We start from the raw sequence: 24,469 nt of genomic DNA, 5'->3' as shown, positions 1-24,469 counted from the left end.
CAGGAGGTTGCACTAGATGAGCCTATGGTTCTAGGTCTATTGATTTCAGCAGGTCTACTTTGGGAAGGACTGTTGGTGAAAATGGGCATGTCCCTTACCTATCACTGGTTAACTGAGATTTATCACACGAATACACAAATAGCAGTTGAGGAAGGGAAATGTGTGGAACGCCACACTGGCCAGTTCTGAAAAGTATCTGAAAGGCTTGCTTTCAAATTTAAAATTCTCCTAGCTACAATATCTAAATGTGTCCCCAAAAGGGCTCCCTTCCTTCCCCACAATAAGCAGGTGTTCTACTCAAAATGACAGTGTGGCTGCAACAGATCATGCAGATAGCTGACTTGCTCCTACAAAACCTCTAGGAACGCGGTTGGGATAGGCTCTCTGCAACAGACTGCAATTTTAGGATACAACTGCGAAGAGGCAAAGCCTGCTTCTCATTCCTGCTACTGAGGTCAGCAAAAGGAGGAGGCAGGTTTAACCCTGCAAGGCAAGTTCTGCCTCTTAGGTGCTTGACTTTCTTTTCTCTAATAGAGAAGAGCTGTCATCCATTCCTAGAGAGAAGTGTTTTCTACTGGGCTGCTGCACAGGTGTTCACAAACACACACATACAAACAAAGATCCTTGCTATATATAAGTCCCCCCACCCCACCCTGCACACTCACATTTCCACCCATGATGACAAACAGGCATTGCACAATTGCCAAAGACGAAAACTGGTCTGTTCAGGTTAGGGCTGTCAGAATGCATGACTGAAAATCAAAGATGCCTGGTAAGTAGCAAGTAGAACAGAGTCCCACTACTGCTCACAGCTCTATTCTAAAAACAGGGTGTGTTCAAAATAGAAACAACTTAGAAGCACCAGATAATCAGCCAGTCCCCTGACTGGACGGATCTGCTTGAGCAATGTCACCTTTAACGTTCACAGACTGTGAAAGAGCCACAATGAAAGAGAGACAGCTAAAGGGGAAGAGGATGGAAGGACTTTAATTAAAGCTCTCTCATTCCACCAACCTCAACACTGCAGACAGGCAGGATCTCAGTAAGACAATCCACCTTGCCAAACACCTCAACTAAATCAACACTGCCTCTCAGCTTTAGCGTTCAGGCAGAATGGCCTCAGGGCTGAGATAATGAGGAAAGAAAAACCCACTTCAACAGCATTCTGCACTCACAGGCAAACAGCCAAGCATCTGCCAGACTTTCCCCTATTTGGGGGATCAGTCTTTTCTACATAACACTGGTCTGGGTTACTAGGCAGCATTGGACATAAAAGCATTCACAAGTGACAGATGCTATCACAAATACAGGTAACTTGCATCTTCGGTTCTGGGGGTCTGCGTGTATATGCAAATATAACAGGAACCCCTGGAACTGCCCCACCCCACAAGGTGTAAAGCCGCTTACCCAAATTTGAGAAGGCAGTGTGAGGCTCTGGCAGGGTCCTAGAGCCCTCCCTCCTCCTCCTCCTCCTCTAAGTCTTGCAAGTGTTTGGCCAGCTTTGGAAAGGAGACTCAAGGTTTCTAGGACCCTGCCAGAGCTCTTGTGCCTCCTTCCCTAAGCCTAGCACCTCACTTACCCAGCTTTGAGAAAGTAACACAGAAACTTTGGGATGCTGCCAGAGTCCTAGCACTGCATTCCCTAAGCCGAGTAAGTCCACTTTGTGCACGTGGGTGGGAAATAAATAAATGGAGAGCAGGTTTCTGCTGCTCTCACTTATTTATTTGCCCACAAACACCTGCACAAAGCTGTGATTACATAAGTAACTTTAAGATGCAGGCTTCTTTGCCTGCACGTCTTGGAACCAGCACAGCATGCACTTTTTATTACTTTGTTTTTATTTTGGACAATTTTCTTATAAAATTAGGGGTGCAAATGTCTCTCTCCATTGACTTTGATAGTAGCAGCTTGAAAAGGTTCTGCCATATATCCATTTCATGTAGCTTAGGGAATCCACTGTGGCCTGCTGGTAGACAGGGACAACTGCTGGCAGCAGAAGTAACAGGCCTCCCCATAGCATTAAAAGAGGTTTCCCAGGCTTGCAGGAGAATTGCATCTGGATTACAGAAGTTTACAAAAGGTGCTAGTGGATCAGGAAACCTTTTGCTCTCTGGGATATGCTGAAAGGTCAAGTCCGATACTGGTGACTCTCAGAAAGCCAAGCAGCTTAAAAACGTGGAAAAATAGTTCTGGGTGTCTTCCGTTCTCAGGCTTTCCATTTCTTCCTTTTCCCACCAGCCACTTTGTTCCTGACCCCCATTGCTCCCTCGGTGTCATCCTCTTCCTTTTCCTCTTCTCGGGAACGCTTCTTCTTTTCCCCCTGCTGCCGCAACTCCTGCAAGGAAAGCCAGACAGCAAGTTGCTTGAGCATTCAAAGCATGGAGGCACAGAAGCAATCAAGAAGCTCAAGAGCTGAAAGCGTAATACCTTCAGTCACCATGCAGGGTGGCCGGTAAACACTGCACAAACAAATAGAGCCGAGACCCAGCTTGCAAGGATGCATGAGCCCCTTATAACCAGGAACGGCCTTGTGTAGAATTAGCTAACACTACTCTCAATGCAGTACAAATCTTAACGTTTCAGCCACACCTCTGCACAATAGAACCCCAATGATTTGTTGCACGTGCATGTCCACAGAGAAACGGACCCACACGGGTCTGCAGAAGTGCAAACATAGCCTTAAGTTCAGCCTACCATCCGAGCAAATCGCTGTGCTTCAGCCACACGTTCGGTCAGCATCATGACCTCCTCCTCTTGCGTGGGGAAAGCAGGCAGCTTCTTTCCTATCAGGTGCTCGATGCGCTGGAAGAGCTCCACATCATACCTGGGGGAAGTGAGACAAAATTCTCTCATCCAAATGGTTCTTCTTAACCAGTGGCCCATAAACTAGTTAAGAGCCCACCCCCTTAAAAAAAGCCTCTTCCCCCAACTCAGTTGCATTTCCACTTCAGAAAGCTGCTTCCCCACTCATTCAGAGGAGAGGAGTAAAGGTTGCGGCCCAGCGGAAGGAGCAGAGGGCACGACTTACTGTGTGACAAACGTGATGGATTTTCCAGAGCGCCCAGCGCGAGCTGTTCTCCCCACACGATGAATGTAATCCTGAAAGGGATCCAGAATAAGCCACAGAACACAAGGCAAAGCAAGGCAAAACACCATTTAAAAAGAAAGTGTAATCCGAAGCAGTTATGCAAGAGACCCCACAATGCTCACTAGACGCAGCTCCTTATGTATTCCGTAAGTTTCAAGAGTGTCTAAGGAGGTGAAAAAGATGGGCTTGACCACGTGGCTGTAGCCATCCGCCTCCTCATCCAGTTGCAGGCTTTGTATCAACACAATAATATTTTTTATTTTTAGATTCTATACCACTCCGTAGAAAGGCTTCACAGGCAGTTTAATAATATAGCAACCATAGGCAACATCCATGAAACAAGTTTGTAAACCCGCATTCATAAAGCGTCGCAGAAGACAAATATGAAACCCAGCAATTCTCTGGATTAAAAATGAACAATTCAGATTAAAGCTCTGAATGGATTACTTTGAAGGCCAGTAAAGAATGGAGACAAGCAAAGCTTCCTGGGCAGGCAGTTCTACAACTGGGGCAATGCACCAAGCAAAACTAAGAAGGCACACCTAGCCACAACTGTTCATCCAAGAACCAAGCAGCAAAGACCTATGCCAGAACACCCTCAAGTTGCAAGTCTGAGCCTTCCAAGGAGTGTAGTCACATCTAGAGCAGGACCAGCTCTCTGAGCTAAAGACCCATCTAACCCCCATTGTCTTATTGGTGCATTAATGGTTCCCCATCCTTTCAACGCTCAGCTTTTTGAGGGCTCACATGGAGGTGGGGGTTTTATTCCATCGCTATGGAATCCTATGTTGCAACTATAGAAGAAGAGGGTCATCTCTTTCTGCAAACTCCACTAGGACATCTCAGACTAGGGGCTGCACAATTGTAACCCAGCACCCTGCCTTCGTAACTCACCTTGGAATGGGTAGGAATGTCAAAGTTCACGACAACATCCACATGGGGGATGTCCAGGCCTCTGCTGGCAACATCGGTAGCCAGCAGAATGGAACGTGTTTTAGCCTTGAACTTGTTCAGCGACCCTAATCGCTTATTCTGGGGGGAGTGAGAGAGAGAAAGGGCAAGTGAACATGCTTTAGATTTTTCCAGCGTGGAAAAGCGAAATGAGTCAGGTTTTGTGAATCGTTCCGCTGTTACAGTCTGTTCTTCTACAGAAATGAAAGTCTGTAAAAGATAAGCTAACAAAAGGGAAAGCAAGCTTGGTGACACATACAAATCATATTTGCCCTTAAAATATGTTCATTATTTCAGTGTGGTATTCCAGAAATGAATACTTTGCGTTCAGGTCAACCTGTACCTGGCTCATCTGACCGTGGAGGGGGATGGCAGTGAAGCCCAGATTTCTAAGGAGGAGGGCTGTCCTCTGAGTGTTGTTGCAGGTGCTGCAGAATATCATGAATGAGTTTCCAGCAAGTTCATTCAGAATATAGACCAGGTAGCTGTCCTAAAAAGAGGGGGGAAAGAAATTGAAATCAGAAAGGAAACTAATGGAGATTAGGTGAAAGGAAAACACATTCAAAAAGCACAAAGGGACAGAGAAAATCCTAGTGGAGTAAGAAACAACAGTCAGGAAATAAGTTAAAGGAAATAAAATAGCTGAAAAAAATAAATGTTACCTTGAACTTGGAAGGGATGAAGACATAGTATTGCTGCAGTTTTTCAACTGTCTGGTACTTGGTTGAAACAGCACATTTGACAGGGTCCTTAAGGGCTGCACGCTGGAGTTTTTGCACCTGAACAGAAATAATTAATGTTTTCAGACACAAATTTAGCTGGTATGACCTGTTAATTTCTACCTCTACCTTAGCTGAACTAATGCAAAATGCCACACCTTCCCTTACCTTTTTAGTCATGGTAGCAGAAAAGAGAAATGTTTTCCTGTCTCTGGGAATGACTTTCAGGATCTTGTCTACCTGTGAAAAGAGAAGGCAAGTGACAGTGAAACAACTAGAAAGGTAATTATTGTGCATGCAATACTGCATCACTGTGGGAGTGGTATCACAATCCAGTCTGATGAAAGCAACACTGGAAGCGCCTCCTTTGAAAAACAAGGCACTGTACTGCTCCACAGAAAGGAGGGAGTGGTGCTGTGAGGGTCGAGGGGGACCGAGGCAACATGGGGGAGAAAGCATCCCAATGCCTTCAGATAAGGTCTTGCTACTCGGGCTACAACTGCAGATTACTACACATGAACCGGGAAGGGAAGACTCTCCGGACAGCAACCTGAGCAATAGTTGATAACAAGACTACAAGTCTAGTATCCAAATGCCTTGCTACATCTTAAAACCTAGTACAGTGGACCCTCCAGATACGAATTAAATTCATCCGCAACCTGAAAATCCATAGGCAGAGGCGCCGCTTCTACGCACGGTGCGATTAAGCGCTTCTGTGCATGCACGCAAGGCAAAACTTGGGAATATACACTTCCGGGTTTGCTGCGTTCATAACCTGAAAGTTACATATCCAGAGCAGTACGTAACTAGAGGGTCCACTGTATGTGAAAATGTTTCAGATCCCAACAGTCAACAAGGATCCACTGGAGAGGGAAACACAGGAAGCATGACACCATACTGTTAGCTGCTAAGTGGTGAAGACAACAGAGGCTGTGTGTTTCATATTAGGGAATCAAACAGAGGCAATTCCCATTGACCTGCAGGTCCTACTGTCCATCTTGGCTGTGAACTCAGGAAGACCTGCTCTCTGCCTTGACGTTCTTCCACCTTGCCTGAGAGGGCGGGGCCAGGACTGACTGCAGCTGCAAAAGCTGCTGAACAGACCCTTGGGCTGTGGTATTGTTTAGGGTGCTTGGTTGGGTTTTGTTGCTGTTACTGACATTAAATTTTGTATCTTTATTTTTCAATCTTATTATGATTATGTGGACACTGTTCCAATTTGGTTGTGTACTTTTTACGCATTTTATTTATTGGTTAATGAATGTTATGTTTTTAATTCTTGTCATGTAAGCCACCTTGTGTGTGATGATGATGATGGTGTGATTAAAGTACACGTTAAACGGTTTTGAAAAGCACCATCTCCATGATGTTGCAAAGGACCATTCTAAGGCGACAAGAGTTGACAGTGCTCACCTCTGTCTCAAAGTCCATGTTGAGGATCCGGTCAGCTTCATCCATAACTAAATACTTCAGAGCTCTCAAATTGAAGCCCTTTGTGTTCTCAAGGTGGTCAATAAGGCGGCCAGGTGTAGCTACAGGAGAAAACCAAACAAACTTTCAACTTTACCAAACAGAGCATTCAAAAAGAAACACTAAACACAACACACAAAGCACTATTGCCATGTACTCCAGTTTGCCAAATCTCAGAGTCCCATGACTTCCTTCTGCCAAAAGCCTTTGTAAGCACAGCCACTGGAGTATGGATTAAGTCAGAACTTTATGCAGGTTTAATACGGCATGGCTAGTTGTATCCCAGTGGGGTGTGTGTGTGTGGAGGAGGCTTGACGTAAATCAGGAAGTTATTTTGAGAGATTTGCTCCATGGAGGTTGCAGTCAAGTCTGGTCAACATAATACAGTTTTTCACTCTCAAGCCAGATGACAAATACTCCAGCCCTTCCAGTCAAGCAGCACGCATCAGTTAACACTTATGAGAGAAACATTAATTTATCAGAAATGATAAATGAGCAAACTTGTGGCTCAAAGGCAAATGCTCTGCCTGAGCCATGTGGACCCTAGGATGAAGTTGGGGGAGGTGGGGAGAATTCCCATGTCTGCTCCTGTTTCAAATTAAAGTACAAGACCTGTGGCTGATGCTTAGCATTAAACTGGGAAGGTATCAGAAGTGTGAATAAAGGAGATGTTTGCTGGCCTACTGCTTTTCATGACCTCATTTATGCAGATGTAAAAGACACAGATGTGCAATAGGCCTCATTCATATGAATTATTAAGATCTCATTACAATAATTTGAATCATTGATGCTGCCTGTTTCTTACCAATTATTACATGTGGTTTCTTGGCTAGGGCCAGAGACTGCGCCATCATGTCAATTCCTCCCACAATAACAGCTTTGAGGGGAGAAATAAAAGACAAGTTAAATGAAGCCCATTGAAATTGAGCCAGTTCACAACCGCCCTCCCCATCACCTCCTTTACAGTAAAATAAATGGCAAAATTCAGGCCCCTTATCCATTGCCGAGCTTGCTAATAGGCACGGCCTAGTATTGGAACTGGATTACTACGTTTAGATGCTACGAGGCATTCTTCAAACAAGACACCCCAACACTGACAAATACATATTATAAAAAAGAACCCTGCATTAGCTTCAGGAAGCAAGTCTCAGCCAAGCTTCCATTCTATTTCATAGGGACTAGTGTAAGCAGCTCCAACCAAAACAATCAACTGCTACATATTCGGGGGGGGGGGGGACCTGCAAGAGGTAAATAATGAATCCAAAGCAAACAAGTTTGATGCTTAAAAGGCAATTAGATTATGAAACTGGAATAAATTGTGCAAACCAAGCACTCTTCATTTGCATGGCTTACACAATTTTTTTTTTTTGGGGGGGGGGGATACACATGGAGAAATATTAACGGTGAGAGTGAAATAAGACCCACCTAATTAAATCTCTCTCTGCTTGCTTCTTTGTTTTTAAGAGAAACTGCCAGAAACTTCCAGTGTTAACTTTTCGATCATAAGATGGGTGTGTTTTAGCACAAACCCACCTAATTTGCAGTTCCTTCATTGATATGCAGACCAGAACACAATTAACAACGAGGTTGCGAACTTCCCCAAATTTCACAAAGCAGTTTTGGCTTCAAAAATATGTAAAAAGAAATGCAAAAGGAAAAAAAATACACAAATGAGTGTTTGGGGGGACATGCTTGAAATATGTGCATTTGGGGGAAGAGCACACACAAACGAAAGTATTTTTGTATCGCTTTTAAAGACAGGAAAGAACAAATTTATGGATTGAATGCATGCGAAACTGACGAGGAATGAAAATAGGCTGCTCCATCCACCTCTACTAGAGACATACTAAGATTCACACTTTGAAGTGGGATATAGTCCCATTTCTTGAATCTGATATTTTACTATTCTTATTTTGAAAAGCATGTGACTGCTTCTTCTCCTTACAAATTCCATTTTGTTTTCTGCTAATTCTTAGCACTGCAGCAAAGCCACTCACCACTCTGGACACCAATGGAAGATCCGAGGGCCTCAAACTGCTCCGAGATCTGAAAGGCTAACTCCCGGGTCGGGGTAAGGACCAAAGCAAAGAAGCGCTGAGGTGTCTCTAGCAGTGCCTGAAGGATGGGCAATGCAAAAGCCCCCGTTTTCCCAGATCCAGTCTCTGCTAAGCCAATGATGTCACGGCCTACAAGAAAAGAGGTGTGTCACATGCAGGGCTGAAGGAATACAGATGGAGCACAGATGGAGGACATTCAAAAGCAGTTCTGGAAAGTAACAAGAGCAGCACTAGAACAGAAATCTTTGCACTAGTGACAGCTTGAAATCAGCTAACATAACTTAAGAAACATCAACCAATGTAATAAGCGTATTATTAGAAGATACAGAGTACAGGCCATGGAAGGTTTGTACAAGACCCCTGTTCTTTTTTTATTATTATTATTTTTAATTGAGATTTAAGATCGCCCACCAACACCAATAAAACATCAAATCTTATTACATATATCCTACTTTAAGGTCCGTATAGTTAAAGCCATGGTTTTCCCAGTAGTGATGTATGGAAGTGAGAGCTGGACCATAAAGAAGGCTGATCGCCGAAGAATTGATGCTTTTGAATTATGGTGCTGGAGAAGACTCTTGAGAGTCCCATGGACTGCAAGAAGATCAAACGCATCCATTCTTAAGGAAATCAGCCCTGAGTGCTCACTGGAAGGACAGATTGTGAAGCTGAGGCTCCAGTACTTTGGCCACCTCATGAGAAGAGAAGACTCCCTGGAGAAGACACTGATGCTGGGTAAGATGGAGGGCACAAGGAGAAGGGGGCGACAGAGGACGAGATGGTTGGATAGTGTTTTTGAGGTTACCAGCATGAGTTTGACCAAACTGCGGGAAGTAGTAGAGGACAGAGGTGCCTGGCGTGCTCTGGTCCATGGGGTCACGAAGAGTCAGACACGACTAAACGACTAAACAACAACAACAAATATCCTACTTTATGCTCCGTAGAGCTGTTGACTTCCGTCCTTCCCTTCCACCAGTTTTCCTATTCCATTCTATACAAGACCCCTGTTCTAACAGCTCCTCAACCTTGGCTCTTACCAAGGGAAGGAAAAGAAGCTGGCACAGGAAGACTAGCAGCAGTGGATATCTGCACTTCTAAACACTCCATGAAGAGTTTCAAAAGACATTTCCCTTCTCTGTTTAATTGCCTTATTGTACAGGTGACATTTTGGAGGGCAGTTGATGAAAATGGAAGTCTCTCCTGACAAATAACATAGTTTAATTCACCACCGAGAAAAGTAATATTAAAGCATTTTCAACCAGGTCAGATGGGTGGGGTACAAGTAATAATAATAACAACAACAACAACAAACAATAATTAAAAAAATAATAATAAATTCAGTCATAGAACTGCAGAGTTGGAAGGGACCCCGAGGATTATTGAGTCCAACCCCCTGCAATGCAGGAATTTCAACTAAAGCTTCCATGACAAATGGCCACCCAACCTCTGCTTAAAAACCTCTAAGGAAGAACAGCCAACCACGCCTCATGGGAGCTCAACAGCTCTTACTGTCAGAAAGTTATTCCTGATGTTTAGCCTCAATCTCCACTCTTATAACTTGAATCCATTGCTTCAGCTTCTCCCCTCCGGAGCAGGAGAAAAAAGCTTGCTCCATCTTGCATGTGGCAGCCCTTTGGATATTGGAAGATGCCTATCATATCTCCTCACAGTCTCTTTTGGTTTGAACAAAATTGGCTGTCTCACTGCTTAAAAAAGCCCAGGTCCCACTTGACTTCTTGCTGATGGGGCTTCCCTACAAATGGTACAGCTCCCCTGCCAGAAGATTTGTGGAGTTGGGGAGATTTACACTTCTGCCGCAGGACAGACCAGGAAGCTGTATTGCTGAGAGGAACTCCACATGGATCCAAGTCTGTGTAATACAAATGACTGGCAATACCAGTTCTATAACACAAGAAACACAAGAGAGCCTCTTCTTATTTCTAGAAAGAGATTTCTCTTTTTCCAACTCTCACCTTGGAGTGCAACTGGAACGGCCTCAACTTGGATCTTTGTCGGTGTCTTCCATCCCAACTGATCACAGGCTTCACACAGCACATCGGTCACTCCCTATTATTCCAAAGAGAAAAGAAACCATAATTAGCAAGGGTCCCCAATCTTCAGAATCCAGCAAGTCCTGGTTCACACAACTCGATAAACCAACCTATCCTCTCCTGTCCTTTCAGCATACTGCAGCATGACACCTAAGCAAAGGTTTGCCTGCGATCTCCTCTCAGGGAGACTGCATGTTTGGGCTAAGCCATGGTTTGGTTGTTAAATGTGAATCTGACCATGGTCTTTTTGATTAGTTACAAGTCTATTTTCATCTCAAAACTTTGATAACTTGTAAACATGGGACCCTTTAAAAAAAATAAAAACAAGCAAAATAAGGAAAGGGACACTAGTACTGTGGATAGGCCAAGCTTCTCCTCACCCAAAAGTTAAAAGGTTAAAGGACCCCTGGATGGTTAAGTCCAGTCAAAGGTGATTATGGAGTGTGACGCTGATCTCACTTCAGGCCGAGAGAGCTGGCATTTGTCCACAGACAGCTTTCCGGGTCATGTGGCCAGCATGACTAAACCGTTTCTGGTGCAACGGAACACTGTGATGGCAACCAGAGCACACGGAAATGTCGTTTACCTTCCCGTCACAGCGGTACCTATTTATCTACTTGCACTGGCATGCTTTCAAACTGCTAGGTTGGCAGAAGCTGGGACAGAGCAATGGGAGATCACCCTGTTGCGCGGATTTGAACCGGTGACCTTCTGATCAGCAAGCCCAAGATGCTCAGTGGTTTAGAGTAGACCACAGCACCACCTGCTCCAAACACCTGACCTTACCTGGTTCTGTTGAGTCATGGTAAAACTGAGAAATCGTATTTTAGTTTCTTAACAGGACGGCAGCACACAATCACGTAGCAAAATATCCCTTTACACAGGAAACCACATTTATCTTTCTCCTTTCGTTTTGTCCACTGCAGTGCCTTAGGACATTGTCGGTTTCAAAGCAATATGCAAACCCGCTAAGCAATTCTGAGAGCTGGGCCAACCAGGCCATAAACACCCTCACCACCAACCAAAGTATAATATAACCCCTCTAGCTTTCTCTGCACAGGCGCTTTCCCATGGTTTCAACGGGGCATTTTCTCAGTGGAGAAAGAAAGCTTGTATAAGCGACTAGTGGGAAATGACTGCCACGCTGTACAGCACTACCTAGCTGGGCGACCCCAGCCTTGAGCACTGCGATTGCCTGGCTGGTTCCAGAAATGCTGCCCCCATCATAGCAGCTCCTCCGCAGAACTTAGCAGAGCGGGGCGGAGGGGCAGCTTCGTCTACTCCGGTGCAATGGCTGGACTTGGTTTTAAAATAAAATTCAAAAGGCAAACCGCTGGGCAAGTAAAGGGTCGTCGGGAGCTAAGAGAGACAACGAGTCTTCCCCGCTCACCAGTTCTTGGAAGGTCTTCGCGGTCTCCTCGACGGCTCCCTCGCCCTCCATGCCGGCCGCCACGTTCGGTACCCACTTCGTTTTCCGGGTTGCCGCGAGGTACCCTGGGACTCGTAGTCCAAGCGCGTTCGGAACGAGCCTCTGAGCCGCAGAGATAGGAAAGGGGTAGAGTTACACGCGACGCCAACTTCCGGTTGCAGTGTAGCCGTCTTCCACTTCAATGGAGAAAATTGTGCCGGAATTTGGAGGCGCTTAACGGGGAAAGAAGCCTGCGCCTTATACCTCGGGTGTTATTTCATGCGGCGAATGTAATTGTTTGGAAGCACTTAAAAACAAAACAAAAACAACACGTCGCTGGTGTAGTGGTGAGAGTGTAGGATCAGCACATAGGAGGAGATCTGAGTTCGAATCCCTCCTCGGCCACGAAGTTTGCAGAATGATCTTGGGTAAGTCAACCCATCTCGCAGGGCTGTCGTCATCATGAGTGTACTATGGAGCTGGGACGAGCCACGCATACCCCATTACCCCTCCTCGAGCTTCTCGGGAGAAAAGGGTGTCGATGGAATTAAAAAGAAGTAAATAAAAGCGCAGGTCGTCCACGTGCAAGTCAAGGATGCACGGCGCTTCCATCCATGTGACATGCCGGGAGGAAGGACACTGGCTGGCTGAAACGCTGTGCAAGCAAAACTGACCTTTGCTGTAGCTTAAAAGTGCATTTTCTATGCGGAATGTTTAGCCAGGGATTCAAACGCACCTTCAGCCTGGTATGTGAACTGCAATTTTAATAGTGGACTACACTGCAGGGTTGTCAGCCACGTTCCCCACAAACTGCAATATTGGGGGGGAGGGGTCATATCGGGGAATTGGCATTAGCTAAGCAAATTTTTAAAACGTTCTTTTATAAAATAAGTAAGCACTCTGACGCAAGAACTACGTTAGAAAAGCCACGAGCTACTGCTTTTTACTGCTCCTTTTTGTTCGCATGTGGGCGCGCTGATGCCTAGTCACAGCCAAGTAAAATCCCGGTGTTCTCATTAATTTTTATGGACAGCGCTGATTTCCTCCCCTGGTGAGATTTAAAAATGGATTCCAATGTAGCGCTCAAAAGTTTATATAGAGATGTGGTACTCTTCATTCTATTATCTCTCTAGTCCAAAAAGCCGCGAGGGCTGCTGTCCGCGCTGAGGGTTCTGGGACTTGCAGTTCACCTCTGGAGGGCAAGCGAGGTCGGGAACTAACAAGAGGAAAATAACTGCAGGGATGACGAGTTCGGAAAGAAAAGGGAGCACTTTTGTCGTGTAATAAATAAATGTTAGGAGATCCCGAAGGGGTTGGGGGAAGGGAAATAAAATCCATATATTTATTTAACAAAATTTATTCAACAACATATATATCCTGCTTGATAGAATCTCTAGTGATTTACAGTTTAAGTTTGTCTGTTTGTTGAACTTGTTAGTTACTTTATCTTGTTCAGGACCATCCAAAGCGACTTACAACCAAACCTAAACATAAAACATAAACTAGTTTTGATGTGTTGGGATCTGTAATGGTCCATTGGGGCACCATGATGGGGGGAGTCAAAAAGCAACTATAGTTCCCTATCTTTTATTATCATAGAAACAACAAAGCTGTTGAAAGCATTTTTTAAAATGAAGTTTTTAGTTACATCTTCTTCTGAAGCTGATGCTGTATTTAATTGGCTTGCATTTGTTGTTGTTTTTTAATACTTTTTAATTATTTTCTTAAGTTGCACAAAAAGAGGGCAGCACAACAGAGGCCTCATAGCAACCCTGTTGGCTAGGCTGAGGAAGGGTGACTGGCTCAAAGTCACGCAGCAAAGATTTGTGGGTAAGTGGCCCTTTGAACCCAGTCCTCCGAGGTATACTCTTAGCCCTCTAGCCACTGCTGGGTCAGGCTAGCGAAGGACACTAAATCACATAGCTCAGTTTGATAGTTTCTGGATTGTTGAGGAAGCATTCCCTTTGTGCATGCTCATAAGTGCACCTTCCAAGTGTCTTTTTAAAAACATGGCAGCGATCCTCACTTGTACACGTGTTTTAACAAAATAGCAGGGAGGGGACTAAAAGTCACAAATTGTATGAAAGTAGAGGGTTCTTCACAGACTCACACAGCAACATCTTACCCAGCCCTTTGATATTAGATTCAATAAATGAGTCTAAGAGATTTGCCTGCAAATCTTGCAAAAGGAAACTTGTCGAAGGTCTGGTATAAATCCTTATGATTAATAATGCCACATAAAATCAGAAGCAGTTCTTCCTTGGATGTGGACTATTTGCCAAACCTAAACCTAGCAGTTGATTGACAGTGATTTTCAGAAAGTCACAGCAAAGTATCCCCGGGGACGCATTCTGGATACTGAAGGATCTCCGATACCCAAGAGGCATGATTGCAAAAACTCCTGGCTACGTGCGTGAGCACTGTGGAAATGATGACGTCCCTGAGCCCTCAGTTACTGGAGCCCAACTATGCTACATCCTGTCCTTATATAACAATAGGCAATAGGCAGGAAATCTAAACAAGCACTCTGTGTGACAGATAGCATTGGCGAGTCCAGAAGCCCAAAGCTCCCTCATGAGAAGAACTTGTAAAGAAACAGATTGATTCTGCTGTGATTTATGGAGACAGCCAGTGTGCTTATTTTTGCACCCCTTAATACCTACACAACCTGCATGTTTGAAAATAAATGCATTATTACGAATGCACTTTAACTCTTCATTAACTATATTCAGAGCAGCCTGTCTCCACTAAGGTTGCTGTGGCATTCCCATTGCTTGAATAAGCAGTTTTGTGAGTAAACAATATATACAAATAGACGCAGACACAAGGTTACTTTGTGCTCATTCATTTAATTTGTATTTTGTATTGGATCAGAGTTAGTTATCTGTGCAAGTTGTTCCTTGGTTTTACAAATACCCAAAATAGCAAGCAGATCCTTTTGGCCACTTCTCTTGTCCCTTTCCCCAAAGAGCAGAAAGTCAAGGATCAGTTTAGAGGAAGCTCACCCCGTACCCAAACTCCCTAGGATCCAGTGCATTTAAATCTTGTCTCTTGCCCACCATTCCACACTTTAAGATTATAATGTGTCTCCTTTCACCCGAGCCACAAGCGAGGAAATAAAGAGCATCAAACAGGTCTTTGAAGTATAGCATCATTGTGTGTAATCTATGACCTAGTTCTCACCAAGCTGGTAAACCTGCGTCTGAGCTTACATGCACCTTTCAAACCATCTCCTTACCTTCACAGGCCACCCGTACCATTATGCAGTGTCCTCCCCACTACTCATGTAAAGTTGTTTTGCCCTTGTAAGCAACGTACCCACTGCCCAGTTCTACCTCTTCTCTCTTCCAACTTTTCATTGCTATTTTCCAAGGGATACCATCCCACAGAGGAGAAGTGACCAGAGGAGAAATGACCACTGGGAGGAAGGCGGAGAGAGGAAACGCCATAATGTACCTGTAACAGCACAACTGAATGCTTTCATCTGCCCCAGCTGCAATAAAACATGTCTCTCCCATATTGGTCTCTACAGCCACAGCAGGCGCTGTAACTCTCCAATGGTTTGACTGTACCCCCGATGGTGCACTATTCCATTGTCTCTCTAGACAAATTGATGCCAACAAGAACAGCTGTCCTATATTCTACCTAATTCTTCTGCTTAGTTCTTGCTCATCAGCAGTGTTTTGAAGACACAAAACTGATTTCTCAAGTCACCCTCATATCAGCATATATTTACAGACATTTGCATAACATACCGTAAGCTCTGTCTTAGAGTAGGCATGTGGAAATGTGTCTGTCAGCTTTGGTTTCCCTTGTTTGCTCATTTTTCTAATTGTAAGTTCAGTTCTCCACTTTTCAAATCTTAAAAAAGGGAGAAGTGGCTTTTTAAAAAAATTCACACGTGAATTGCTAGTCCCATCTGCTCTTCTTTCCCAGGTCATTTGATGGTGGGGTCTGTGGGGAACGGACAAGGGGAAGGGGACATCAAACAAGGATATTTCCGTGCCTCAGATATAACAAACTTTGGCTCTGTAGAATGAGCTCTTCCATCTTGGAGTGGCTGTATTATTATTTCTTTAAATAGAAACTTCAAATCCACATTTAAATTACCCAAAACAAATAAATACAAAAATACACCAATACACCATGTCCCTGAGCATGTGGTGTGGGAGGGGAGACCACCAACTTTAGATAGGTGATAGTTAAAGCTAGGAGTGGCAGCTGTTGCCTACTAGGTTCGTAGGGCAGAAGGCAGGGAGGCCAACCATCTTTGAGCCACAGCCAATAGCAGGTGGAGGCACTGATTCTACCTTTGTCCCCGTCCTCCTCCCTGTTGAGTTCTACAAGGGCAAAACCCAGAGTGAGGAGAAGGAAGCAGGCAGGCAGCACCCCCCCCCCCCAAGGGCTGGTTTGAAGGAATAAGCACACAGGAATCAAGAGGAATCATGGGGATTCTTTAGCTGCGATTCCTACATTGCAGGGTGTCAGATCAGGTGACCTCTGGGCACCTTCCCGCTCTATGATTCTAAGACTGAAGTTAGTGGAGCCTTAATTTGCCTGCCTGTACTGGAAGAATGCATGATAAAGAGCGGATGAAGTTTGAGCCACAAACCAAAGCCAAACTCATTAAACTCCTGCCGCACTGCGAGTGCAGTTCCCATCCGCTACTAAGAACATCACTGGAAAATATTCAGGTTCATTCAGGCTCTCTGGCCTTTGACTCCCTCATTATCTGCCTCGCAGAGCTTTGGAAACTGCAAGTTCTGGAATCTGTAGCCATTTCCTTCCTAGGCTGGCTCTGGTTCCCTCACGACCACAGTTTTCACCTAGCTCAGCGCTGTGGGAGAAAAATTTAATCAGAGCTTTGGCAAGTGTCCCCGTCCACTTCTCCTGATTACCCTGGGTAGGTGGGGAGAAAGCATAGCTGTCAATGTTTCCCTTTCTTTAAGGGAAATCCCCTTATTCCGAATAGGATTCCTCGTAAGAAAAGGGAAAAGTTGACAGCTATGGGGGAAAGTATGCTGGAGTACATGCATGCAGAAGCATTAATTGCACTGAGTTCAGTGTTTTAGCACCAAATGAGAAATGTGGAAGTCTCCCCCAACCCCCCTAAAAAAGCAAGGTATGATGTCCTGTGAGACAGCCATATGCAGACACCAGACCTTAGAATGTGCTGAGAGCATAGACCAGCACTTGTGTAGCTACAATTTCTATTTGCTGTGCACAGACATAACAGGAGAGCAATACAGACCAAGCTCCTGAGGGGCGTTGGCTGCAAGTATTGAGAAATGCCTGGAGAAAACTCTGATTTGGCACAATCCTAATAGGAATAACACAGTGTGTTTTAGGTCTTTTAGGCCCCCTTCGTCGTTTTCAGAGGATGTGGGTGATTTTGACCCTGGACATCCTCCTAGAGTGCTAGTCTTCTTGTCTTCAGGGGGGATTCTTTCCTGTTCTCCAAAAGTTCGCAGATCTCATCCATGGGCCTTGCACAGGCTTCTAGGCTTTCTGCCAGCTTCTGGACTTTTGCCTTGAGCACAGCCTGACTCACTTTGGTCACCTCTTCGTTGTGCTCGGGGACCAGGAAGCTGTGGGAGCCGCAGAACACCATGAAGCAGATGGAGTTGTACAGTGTGACGGAGGCGTTTCTCTCAGCCGGCAGTAACCTAGGATCCGTCGGGCCCTGGCTGCGGTGCAAGAATTCCAGGCAGTGCATGATTTCTCTCATCTGAGCATGGCAGCTCACTGCAATCTCCTTGACCTTCCTCACCTCCCTGGAATTAGAGAGGACTAAGGAGAGGTCGGAAGTCACCGTGACGGCCCCTCCTGCAGCCGCCACTCCTAGGCCCACTCCGGAAGCCAATAGGGATGCCCCTAATGTTGCAGGGCTCAAGGACAGCCCCACGATGGCCACGATGGCTCCTGCGGCGCTTAACGAACTCCCAGTGAAATTGGCGATGAGAGAGCGTCTGTGCAGTTTGTTGATTCTCCGTGAAATCTCCCGGAGACTCCTGATGTGCTCCCGAAGCCTGCTTCTCTGATCCAGCAGTACGACATGGAAGTGATGTGTAGGATCAAAAGTGTGAGGGGGGAAGTTGTCCTCCATAACCTTGATGGGAAGCTGGGGGGGGAGGGGAGAGAGAAGCGCATTTAGAAAGGTAACAGCACACTCTGGCAGCCAGGCCTACAGATGCAGCTGGGACATTGACACCACCTTCACCCCTAGTATAGTGGTACCTCAGGTTGAGAACTTAATTCGTTCTGGAGGTCCGTTCTTAACCTGAAACAGTTCTTAACCTGAGGTACCACTTTAGCTAATGGGGCCTCCTGCTGCCGCCGCACGATTTCTGTTCTCATCCTGAAGCAAAGTTCTTAAACCGAGGTACTATTTCTGGGTTAGCGGAGTCTGTAACCTGAAGCATCTGTAACCCGAGGTACCACTGTATAGCGAGATCCTATAAGCACCAGTGGTTCCTTTGAGCAAATCCTATCAGACTTTGCCTCTAAAGGTAAGGATAAGGAATACCACTTGCTGGAGAACAACAGTGAGAGAGCACTATTGCACTCATGTCCCGTTTATTGACTTCCCATAGGCACAAGTTGGCTACTGTAGGAGACAGATTGCTGGACTAGAAAAGCCTTGATGTGATCCAGCAAGGCTGGAGCCTGATCACCTCACCCCTTTATTTGTTGTTCTTGGGTGCAACAGATTTAGCACACATCTACCCCTCTGAAAATTGTCTGTGTATAATTAAAGTTAGATACAACCCGTTATGTCTGTCGGAGGCCTGGGCACAACTGCATGTTTTTCTTTATTAATGTCATCATTTCTTTTGAAAAGAACATGGTTGTCACTCTCCTTCAGTGCTTCGTATCACACACCAAAGAATTATCTGCCCTCGTTGCTTGTCTTATCAAATGCACGCTACCAGCCACAGCCCTAATCTAATGTCACCCTGTCACGTTTGACAAGTACTCCTGCAGTAGATTGTAGCATGCTGATATAGAGAGCAGGAGGCCCTGGGGCTTATCAAACAAGAAGTGTCTACAGCCCACAGGGAAAAGAAAGGAAGGACACCCAGATAATTCACATACACAACCTATTCTCCAGACAAAAAACTTCTCTGAGTGAAACTTCCACAACATAGCCACTCCAAAGCAAGATTCCTGGCACTTGCTAGCAAACCCATCTTCTCTAATATCCCATATTCATTTGCTGGACTTATTTACTAATTCTTAAATTGTAATTAATTGATTCCCCCTGGATTAACATTTCCCCTTCTGGATGACTTTTCCAAGGGCAAGAGGACCATGCAATCATTTTTGCTTCTTTATCTAGTTTGTTTATGGATTCATTCATTTGTAATGCTGTGCAATAACACAAGGTGTCATCTGGAGGTATCTTCCAAAGTGATAAAAACCTGTCCTTAATACTCTTCAAAACAAGCACCGTGTATCATCTACCTGCTTGTAGCATATCACAGATGTTGGAAGTTTCGCCAATTAAGTGGTGACCCATAAGAATGACAGAAAGTAAAGCAGGATTATAATCATTGACTTTACCTTCTGCTTAAATCAGTGGGGTAAGAAATAGGGTCTCTCTTTTTTGGTAAACTCCATTATTTTATAAACTAGCAGAAACCAGGACAAAGCTCTTCTAAATAAACGGCTACAGAGTTTTTGAGGACAAAGGAATAATCCCACCTACCATGGTTTTCGGTTCAATCCAGTGTTCCCAAGAATGACTCTCAGGCTGTTTCTGGACAAGCCAAATTTATACTTACTACAGTCCTATTGCCCCCCTGGGACTGCTTTGCATCACACCAGGAATTTGTCGTTTCCTGACATTCCCTCTGCCACCGCCACCCCCCTCCCTGCCCGACTAATTCAGAAGGATGTGACACACTGGAAACTGACTGGGGACAGTGCAGCTTGTATCGTATTCAGGAAACAATCCTTGCAAGTGAACATTATGTGTTCGCTTTTCCCAAAGCACATTTACAAACACACACACACACACACACACACACACACACACACACACACTATTCCTGACTCAAAGGGAATGTAGTCATCTCCCAAAGGGAATACACTACCCTTCCTCTTCTTGAAATAACTGGTGACACTATGCTAGCCAGATGACTGAATCTTCAGAGTCTTGTGTGCATGTAGAGAAAATAAGGTATGATCTCAGCCAATCATCACAATTACTTTGGAAATGAAATGTTTTATAGAACTGCTGCTTTCTGATTGTCTGGGATGCACAGCGGGCAGGAAAGCAATCCAGCTTTTAAAAGAATAGTGCAAGCAGCTATCGTAGTAGCTACCCTAATGACATCATGGAATTAGCAGGATGCACATGGATAAATGGTTGTGTGGTGGGTGGCCGTGGTAGATATTCTCTGGTGGCTGTGCTGACCGGCTACTGACTTGGGGAAGGGCCAGCCCTCAGGATTACAGCACCTACTTTGCATGCGGAAGCTGCTAGGTTCAGTCTCTGGCATCTCTCGGCAGGGCTGAAAGAGACATCTGCTGAAACCCTGGAGAGCCACTGCCTGCGACTGGACAGTACTGAGCAAGATGGCTCAATAGTCTGACCCGAGGTTCGCATTGAGAAGCCACACCACTGCACACTCATATTTTGTTTTTTGCAAGGCCACTGAAATGAGAGGCTTTTCCCCTGCACAGCAGGTAGATGCTATGCTATGGAGGAAAATGTTCTGGTTTAAAGTCACCTGCTACAATTCTCTGTACAGTGGTACCTCGGGTTAAGTACTTAATTCATTCCAGAGGTCCATACTTAACCTGAAACTGTTCTTAAACTGAAGCACCACTTTAGTTAATGGGGCTGCTGCCGCACCGCCGGAGCACGATTTCTGTTCTCATCCTGAAGCAAAGTTCTTAACCTGAAGCACTATTTCTGGGTTAGCGGAGTCTGTAACCTGAAGCGTATGTAACCTGAAGCGTATGTAACCTGAGGTACCACTGATTTAACCCATCAACTCCCCCACAAAGCCAGTGCATGCAAGACAGCCTATGCTCTGCAATGAGCAGAAAGAAAGTGGATGCTTACAAAAGATTGCTTACAAAGCAATATTCCAGATGCAACAGAGCCATCCACATGCTGGAAGAGGACGCTCACCTACGATGCTAACTTCAGCTGGCAGACTAATCTTATCTACTCTATCTTAAGGCATCAGGCAGAGAGGGGTGTTCTACAGCCCAAGATCCTGGAGCTGGTAGGAATTGAACCTGATAAATATATACATTATACACAGACACACAGAGAGAGCTGGCCTTATAGGGAATCCGACCATTGGTCCACCTACCTCAATATTGTCTACACTGACTGAAAACGACTCTCCAGGGCTCCTGGCGCGAGTTTCTCCCAGCCCTAGCTGGAGGCGCCAGGGATTATACCCAAGACCTTCTACATGCAAAGCAGAGCTCTACTACTAAGCTAAGGCCCTTTCCTTAATAATCAAATGGAACTATATGTAGACAGCTGTCAGATCCAAGTCTTCTGTTTTCTTCTTCCAATCAATAGGATCCAATACAAAACATACAAATGAAAAAAATTGAGGCACAACCATATTTAATCTCTATGTTAACACAAGAAGCACTTACATAGTTATTTCTTCTTTATGTATTGCTCCCTTGGTACATACAAACATGGAAATGTGAAAATAAATCAGATGACGTTGATCTATAACACGTATAATACATTTTCCACCTACAATCTTCTGAAAATAAAAATCAGACAGACATCCTAAATCACAGAGAATAGTAAGATAAAGAGAATTCCTATTAGGAAATGTGCCTAATAGGACAGGGCTGTGGACAGCAGATTTGAGGTGAGCAGACTGTGGTACTGCTCAGGTGTAAATCGAGGGTTCCTTTGTCTCTTGCCAGACATTGAATTTGTTGTAGTACCAACAGGAAAGAAAAGGGATTTCATGTCTGTAACTCTGGAACTAATCTCTTGCAAAGAATAAATGCTGCCAGTACTAGTGTGTGGAATCCAAGACATAATAGCTTTTGTCTGTTTCGTCAGGAAAAGGGAAAGCTGTGCCGAACAGATCTAGAATACAAAAAAAGGCAAAAAGAGCTGATTAAAGAACAGAATCGCAAATCTCAACAAATTCTAGCTGGTCCCTTTCACACTGCTGTCCTTCAGTACACCTAAACCAATGGAAACTGTTCTGGCAACCATAAACAGCTCTTTTACAACAAATCTGCTCCCCCCAACCCTCCCCCCAATGTTTCCAGTAAGAAAAATGAGGTGAAACCATAGTGGAAATGCAGAATAATCCTTTGATGGTGACGCCATAAAACCTCTGTGCAAGTTTTGGGAAACAAATCAGGACAATTGATCGATATACATTTTGTTTGGAAGCGACTGAAGGCAGACCTGCATAGCCTAAAACATCACTTCCTATAGGTTGGTAGCTGTTCAGCATGTGAAATAATGGTGCCAATTTGAAGCAAGCCTCTCTGCCAAATTTGGGGGATCTGTCTAAGTGGAAGCCCAAAATTTCACCCAAAATTCAGTCCAAGGCAGAGTTCAGAACCAGCCCTTATAAACCTCTGCAAAAAAAATGAGGTAGGCCTAAGTTTGAGGTTAGTGAATTTGAAGAGAAGTGAAAATGAACTTACTTTGAACTTATATTTCTTCCTTTTCACACAGGCTGTCCTGCAGAATTCAAGATGGGGAGAAGATTATATGGGTCTACATCCAAAACAAGAACTGTCCAATTCTGACACACTGAGCTTCCTCAGTTGATGAGGGGAAAGGGTCCTCATCTGCCCACCTCCACCTGTCTCCTTAGAGTGGCTGCTTTCTGGCTATTGGGATGAAAGTCCCTGTTCACTTTTGCAGTTTGTACATTCCAAGTGGGTATGTCTTGACTAGAAGCATTATATTATTGGGTTATTTGCTCCAGATAGCACTGCCATGCCTCATTAATAAATAACAACAATAACAACAACATATATCTGGTGGGAGCAGCAGAAAGGTTTTTATGGGAGGCTTCCCCATCCACTGAGCTTTGTCCTACCCACTAGTGTGCATGGAATATAGCAGGATGCACACATTAAAAGAGTGTACACACACACACACACACACACACACACACCCACTTGTAGCTCTCAGCAGAAAAAAAAATGATTGGATAACTGTACGCATCTGGAGCTTTCATCATCCCTGGTCATTGCCCATATTGGCTGGGACTGGTGGGAGTTGAAGTCCAATAAGATCTGAAGGGCCCCAGGTCACTGCCTTAAAGATTATGATGGGGGTGGGTGGGATGGGGGGCTGTGCCCTGCAAGATGAAATGAGCTGCCTTATAGAGGCTTAAGAACAAGAGGGACAAGAGCTGAGTTGCTGGGAATGTTTGGTGAGGTAAAAAAGACCAAATTTACCATATTGATTCAAACTAACCAGCTAAATGAATATTGACTGTTCATGTCTAGTGTATAATGTTTTAGGCTTTTGGAACACATGAATGTGAGGATCATTTACTGACCTTCTGCTTCTTCCATTCCAGATGCGGTCCCCTCTTCATCTCCTAGACAAAGCGTATGTTAAATGTCAAAGCAAGACTTCCTATGTGTTTCCCTGAGCCATGCCAAATCTTATTAAAAGAAACAAAGCACCTTGGTTTACAACCATAATCCGTTCCGGAGGTCCGTTTGTAAACCAAAACAGGTTGTAACTCAAGGTGCGCTTTTGCCAATGGGGCCTCCAAAAAAAAATTGTTTGTAATCCAAAAAAAATGGGCTGTAATCCAAAAAAAAAAAGGTTGCAAACCGGGACACGCACTTCCGGGTTTGACGTGTTTGTAATCCAAAACGTATGCAAAGCAAGACGTATGCAAACTAAGGTACCACTGTATACAGTACTTGGTTGATGGTGTTCACTGGTATCGCAAACCCCTAAATAGCACAGAACTCGAGAAGAATTTTGTCAGTATCCCACAGGAATGTCAGTGAATATAGTAGATGTGAACTTTCTAGACCAGAGGTTCCCAAACCTATTTGGCCTACCGCCCCTTGTTCATAAAAGAAAAGAAAGAATCAGTGCCTGCCCCCCTGTAACATACACAGCACACTCCTTCCTGCCATCAGACTTCCCAACAATGTGCGACCTGTTGGAGGACTGGACCACTGATCGGTTATAACTTGTACTTGGTGTGTTTCTTTGTAAAGTAAAATAAAGTTATCACTACAACTTTATGTTACATTGGTAGGCATCATTACACAACAGCTGAAGTATATACAAATAGTTTTTTCAAAACTGGACAAGGAGATGGACTGGACCCTAGGATTAAATACCCATGGGGCTGACCAGAGTGAAGCCTGTTCAGCTTAGTCCAATCAGACCCAGAGGCAGGGCTAGTGCTGCAGCCTGCCTGCCATTGCCCAGTTAGGCTGGCAAGCTGTGGTCCACTTTCAGGGCCTGGGTGAAGCCTTTATAATAATAGACCACACATTGTTTTCTCTTAATATGTTTTTTATTGACTTAGTTTATAGCATAAAGGTAAAGGGACCCCTGACCATTAGGTCCAGACACGGATGACTCGGGGGTTCTGGCGCTCATCTCGCTTTATTGGCCAAGGGAGCCGGCGTACAGCTTCTGGGTTATGTGGCCAGCATGACTAAGCCGCTTCTGGCGAACCAGAGCAGCACACGGAAACACCGTTTACTTTCCCACCAAAGCAGTACCT

At 44.8% G+C, this 24,469-nt stretch overlaps 3 protein-coding genes and 1 long non-coding RNA gene across 6 annotated transcripts in view; 1 reads left to right on the top strand and 3 right to left on the bottom strand.

Annotated features, from left to right (window-relative positions):
- Positions 1-961: 961 nt before the first annotated feature.
- DDX47 (DEAD-box helicase 47) lies at positions 962-11,861 on the bottom strand. The gene is made up of 12 exons (XM_028746953.2): positions 11,727-11,861; positions 10,259-10,352; positions 8,226-8,414; positions 7,034-7,105; positions 6,172-6,290; positions 4,927-4,998; positions 4,702-4,818; positions 4,383-4,529; positions 3,983-4,120; positions 3,029-3,099; positions 2,695-2,824; positions 962-2,335 (listed from the first exon to the last, which is right to left on the bottom strand). The coding sequence occupies exons 1-12, from the start codon at positions 11,775-11,777 to the stop codon at positions 2,207-2,209; spliced, it is 1,329 nt and encodes a 442-aa protein (XP_028602786.2). The 5' UTR covers positions 11,778-11,861; the 3' UTR covers positions 962-2,206.
- A 46-nt stretch (positions 11,862-11,907) lies between these two features.
- On the top strand, positions 11,908-23,983 carry LOC114605184 (uncharacterized). The gene is made up of 3 exons (XR_013394373.1): positions 11,908-12,172; positions 22,432-22,641; positions 23,291-23,983. It is a non-coding gene; the product is annotated as an uncharacterized LOC114605184 (long non-coding RNA).
- Positions 14,574-19,586, bottom strand: APOLD1 (apolipoprotein L domain containing 1). Its single transcript, XM_028746118.2, has 2 exons — positions 19,453-19,586; positions 14,574-17,865 (listed from the first exon to the last, which is right to left on the bottom strand). Exons 1-2 carry the CDS (start codon positions 19,453-19,455, stop codon positions 17,155-17,157), a joined length of 714 nt encoding a protein of 237 aa, XP_028601951.2. The 5' UTR covers positions 19,456-19,586; the 3' UTR covers positions 14,574-17,154.
- The window catches only part of LOC114605181 (uncharacterized), a 47,982-nt gene continuing 44,835 nt past the window's right edge, over positions 21,323-24,469 (bottom strand). For all 3 annotated transcript variants that reach the window (XM_077934905.1, XM_077934904.1, XM_077934907.1), the window contains 2 exons: positions 22,401-23,311; positions 21,323-21,825 (listed from right to left, as the gene is read on the bottom strand). In XM_077934905.1, coding sequence (XP_077791031.1) covers positions 23,262-23,311 — 50 coding nt within the window. In that variant the 3' untranslated portion in view covers positions 21,323-21,825; positions 22,401-23,261. The remainder of the gene's footprint in view (positions 21,826-22,400; positions 23,312-24,469) is intronic.

The sequence above is a fragment of the Podarcis muralis genome, chromosome 10, assembly GCF_964188315.1.
Source record: "Podarcis muralis chromosome 10, rPodMur119.hap1.1, whole genome shotgun sequence".
NCBI classification, from domain to species: domain Eukaryota; kingdom Metazoa; phylum Chordata; class Lepidosauria; order Squamata; family Lacertidae; genus Podarcis; species Podarcis muralis.
The sequence above is the reverse complement of the archived record's forward strand: the minus strand, read 5'-3'. Positions and strand labels throughout refer to the sequence as shown.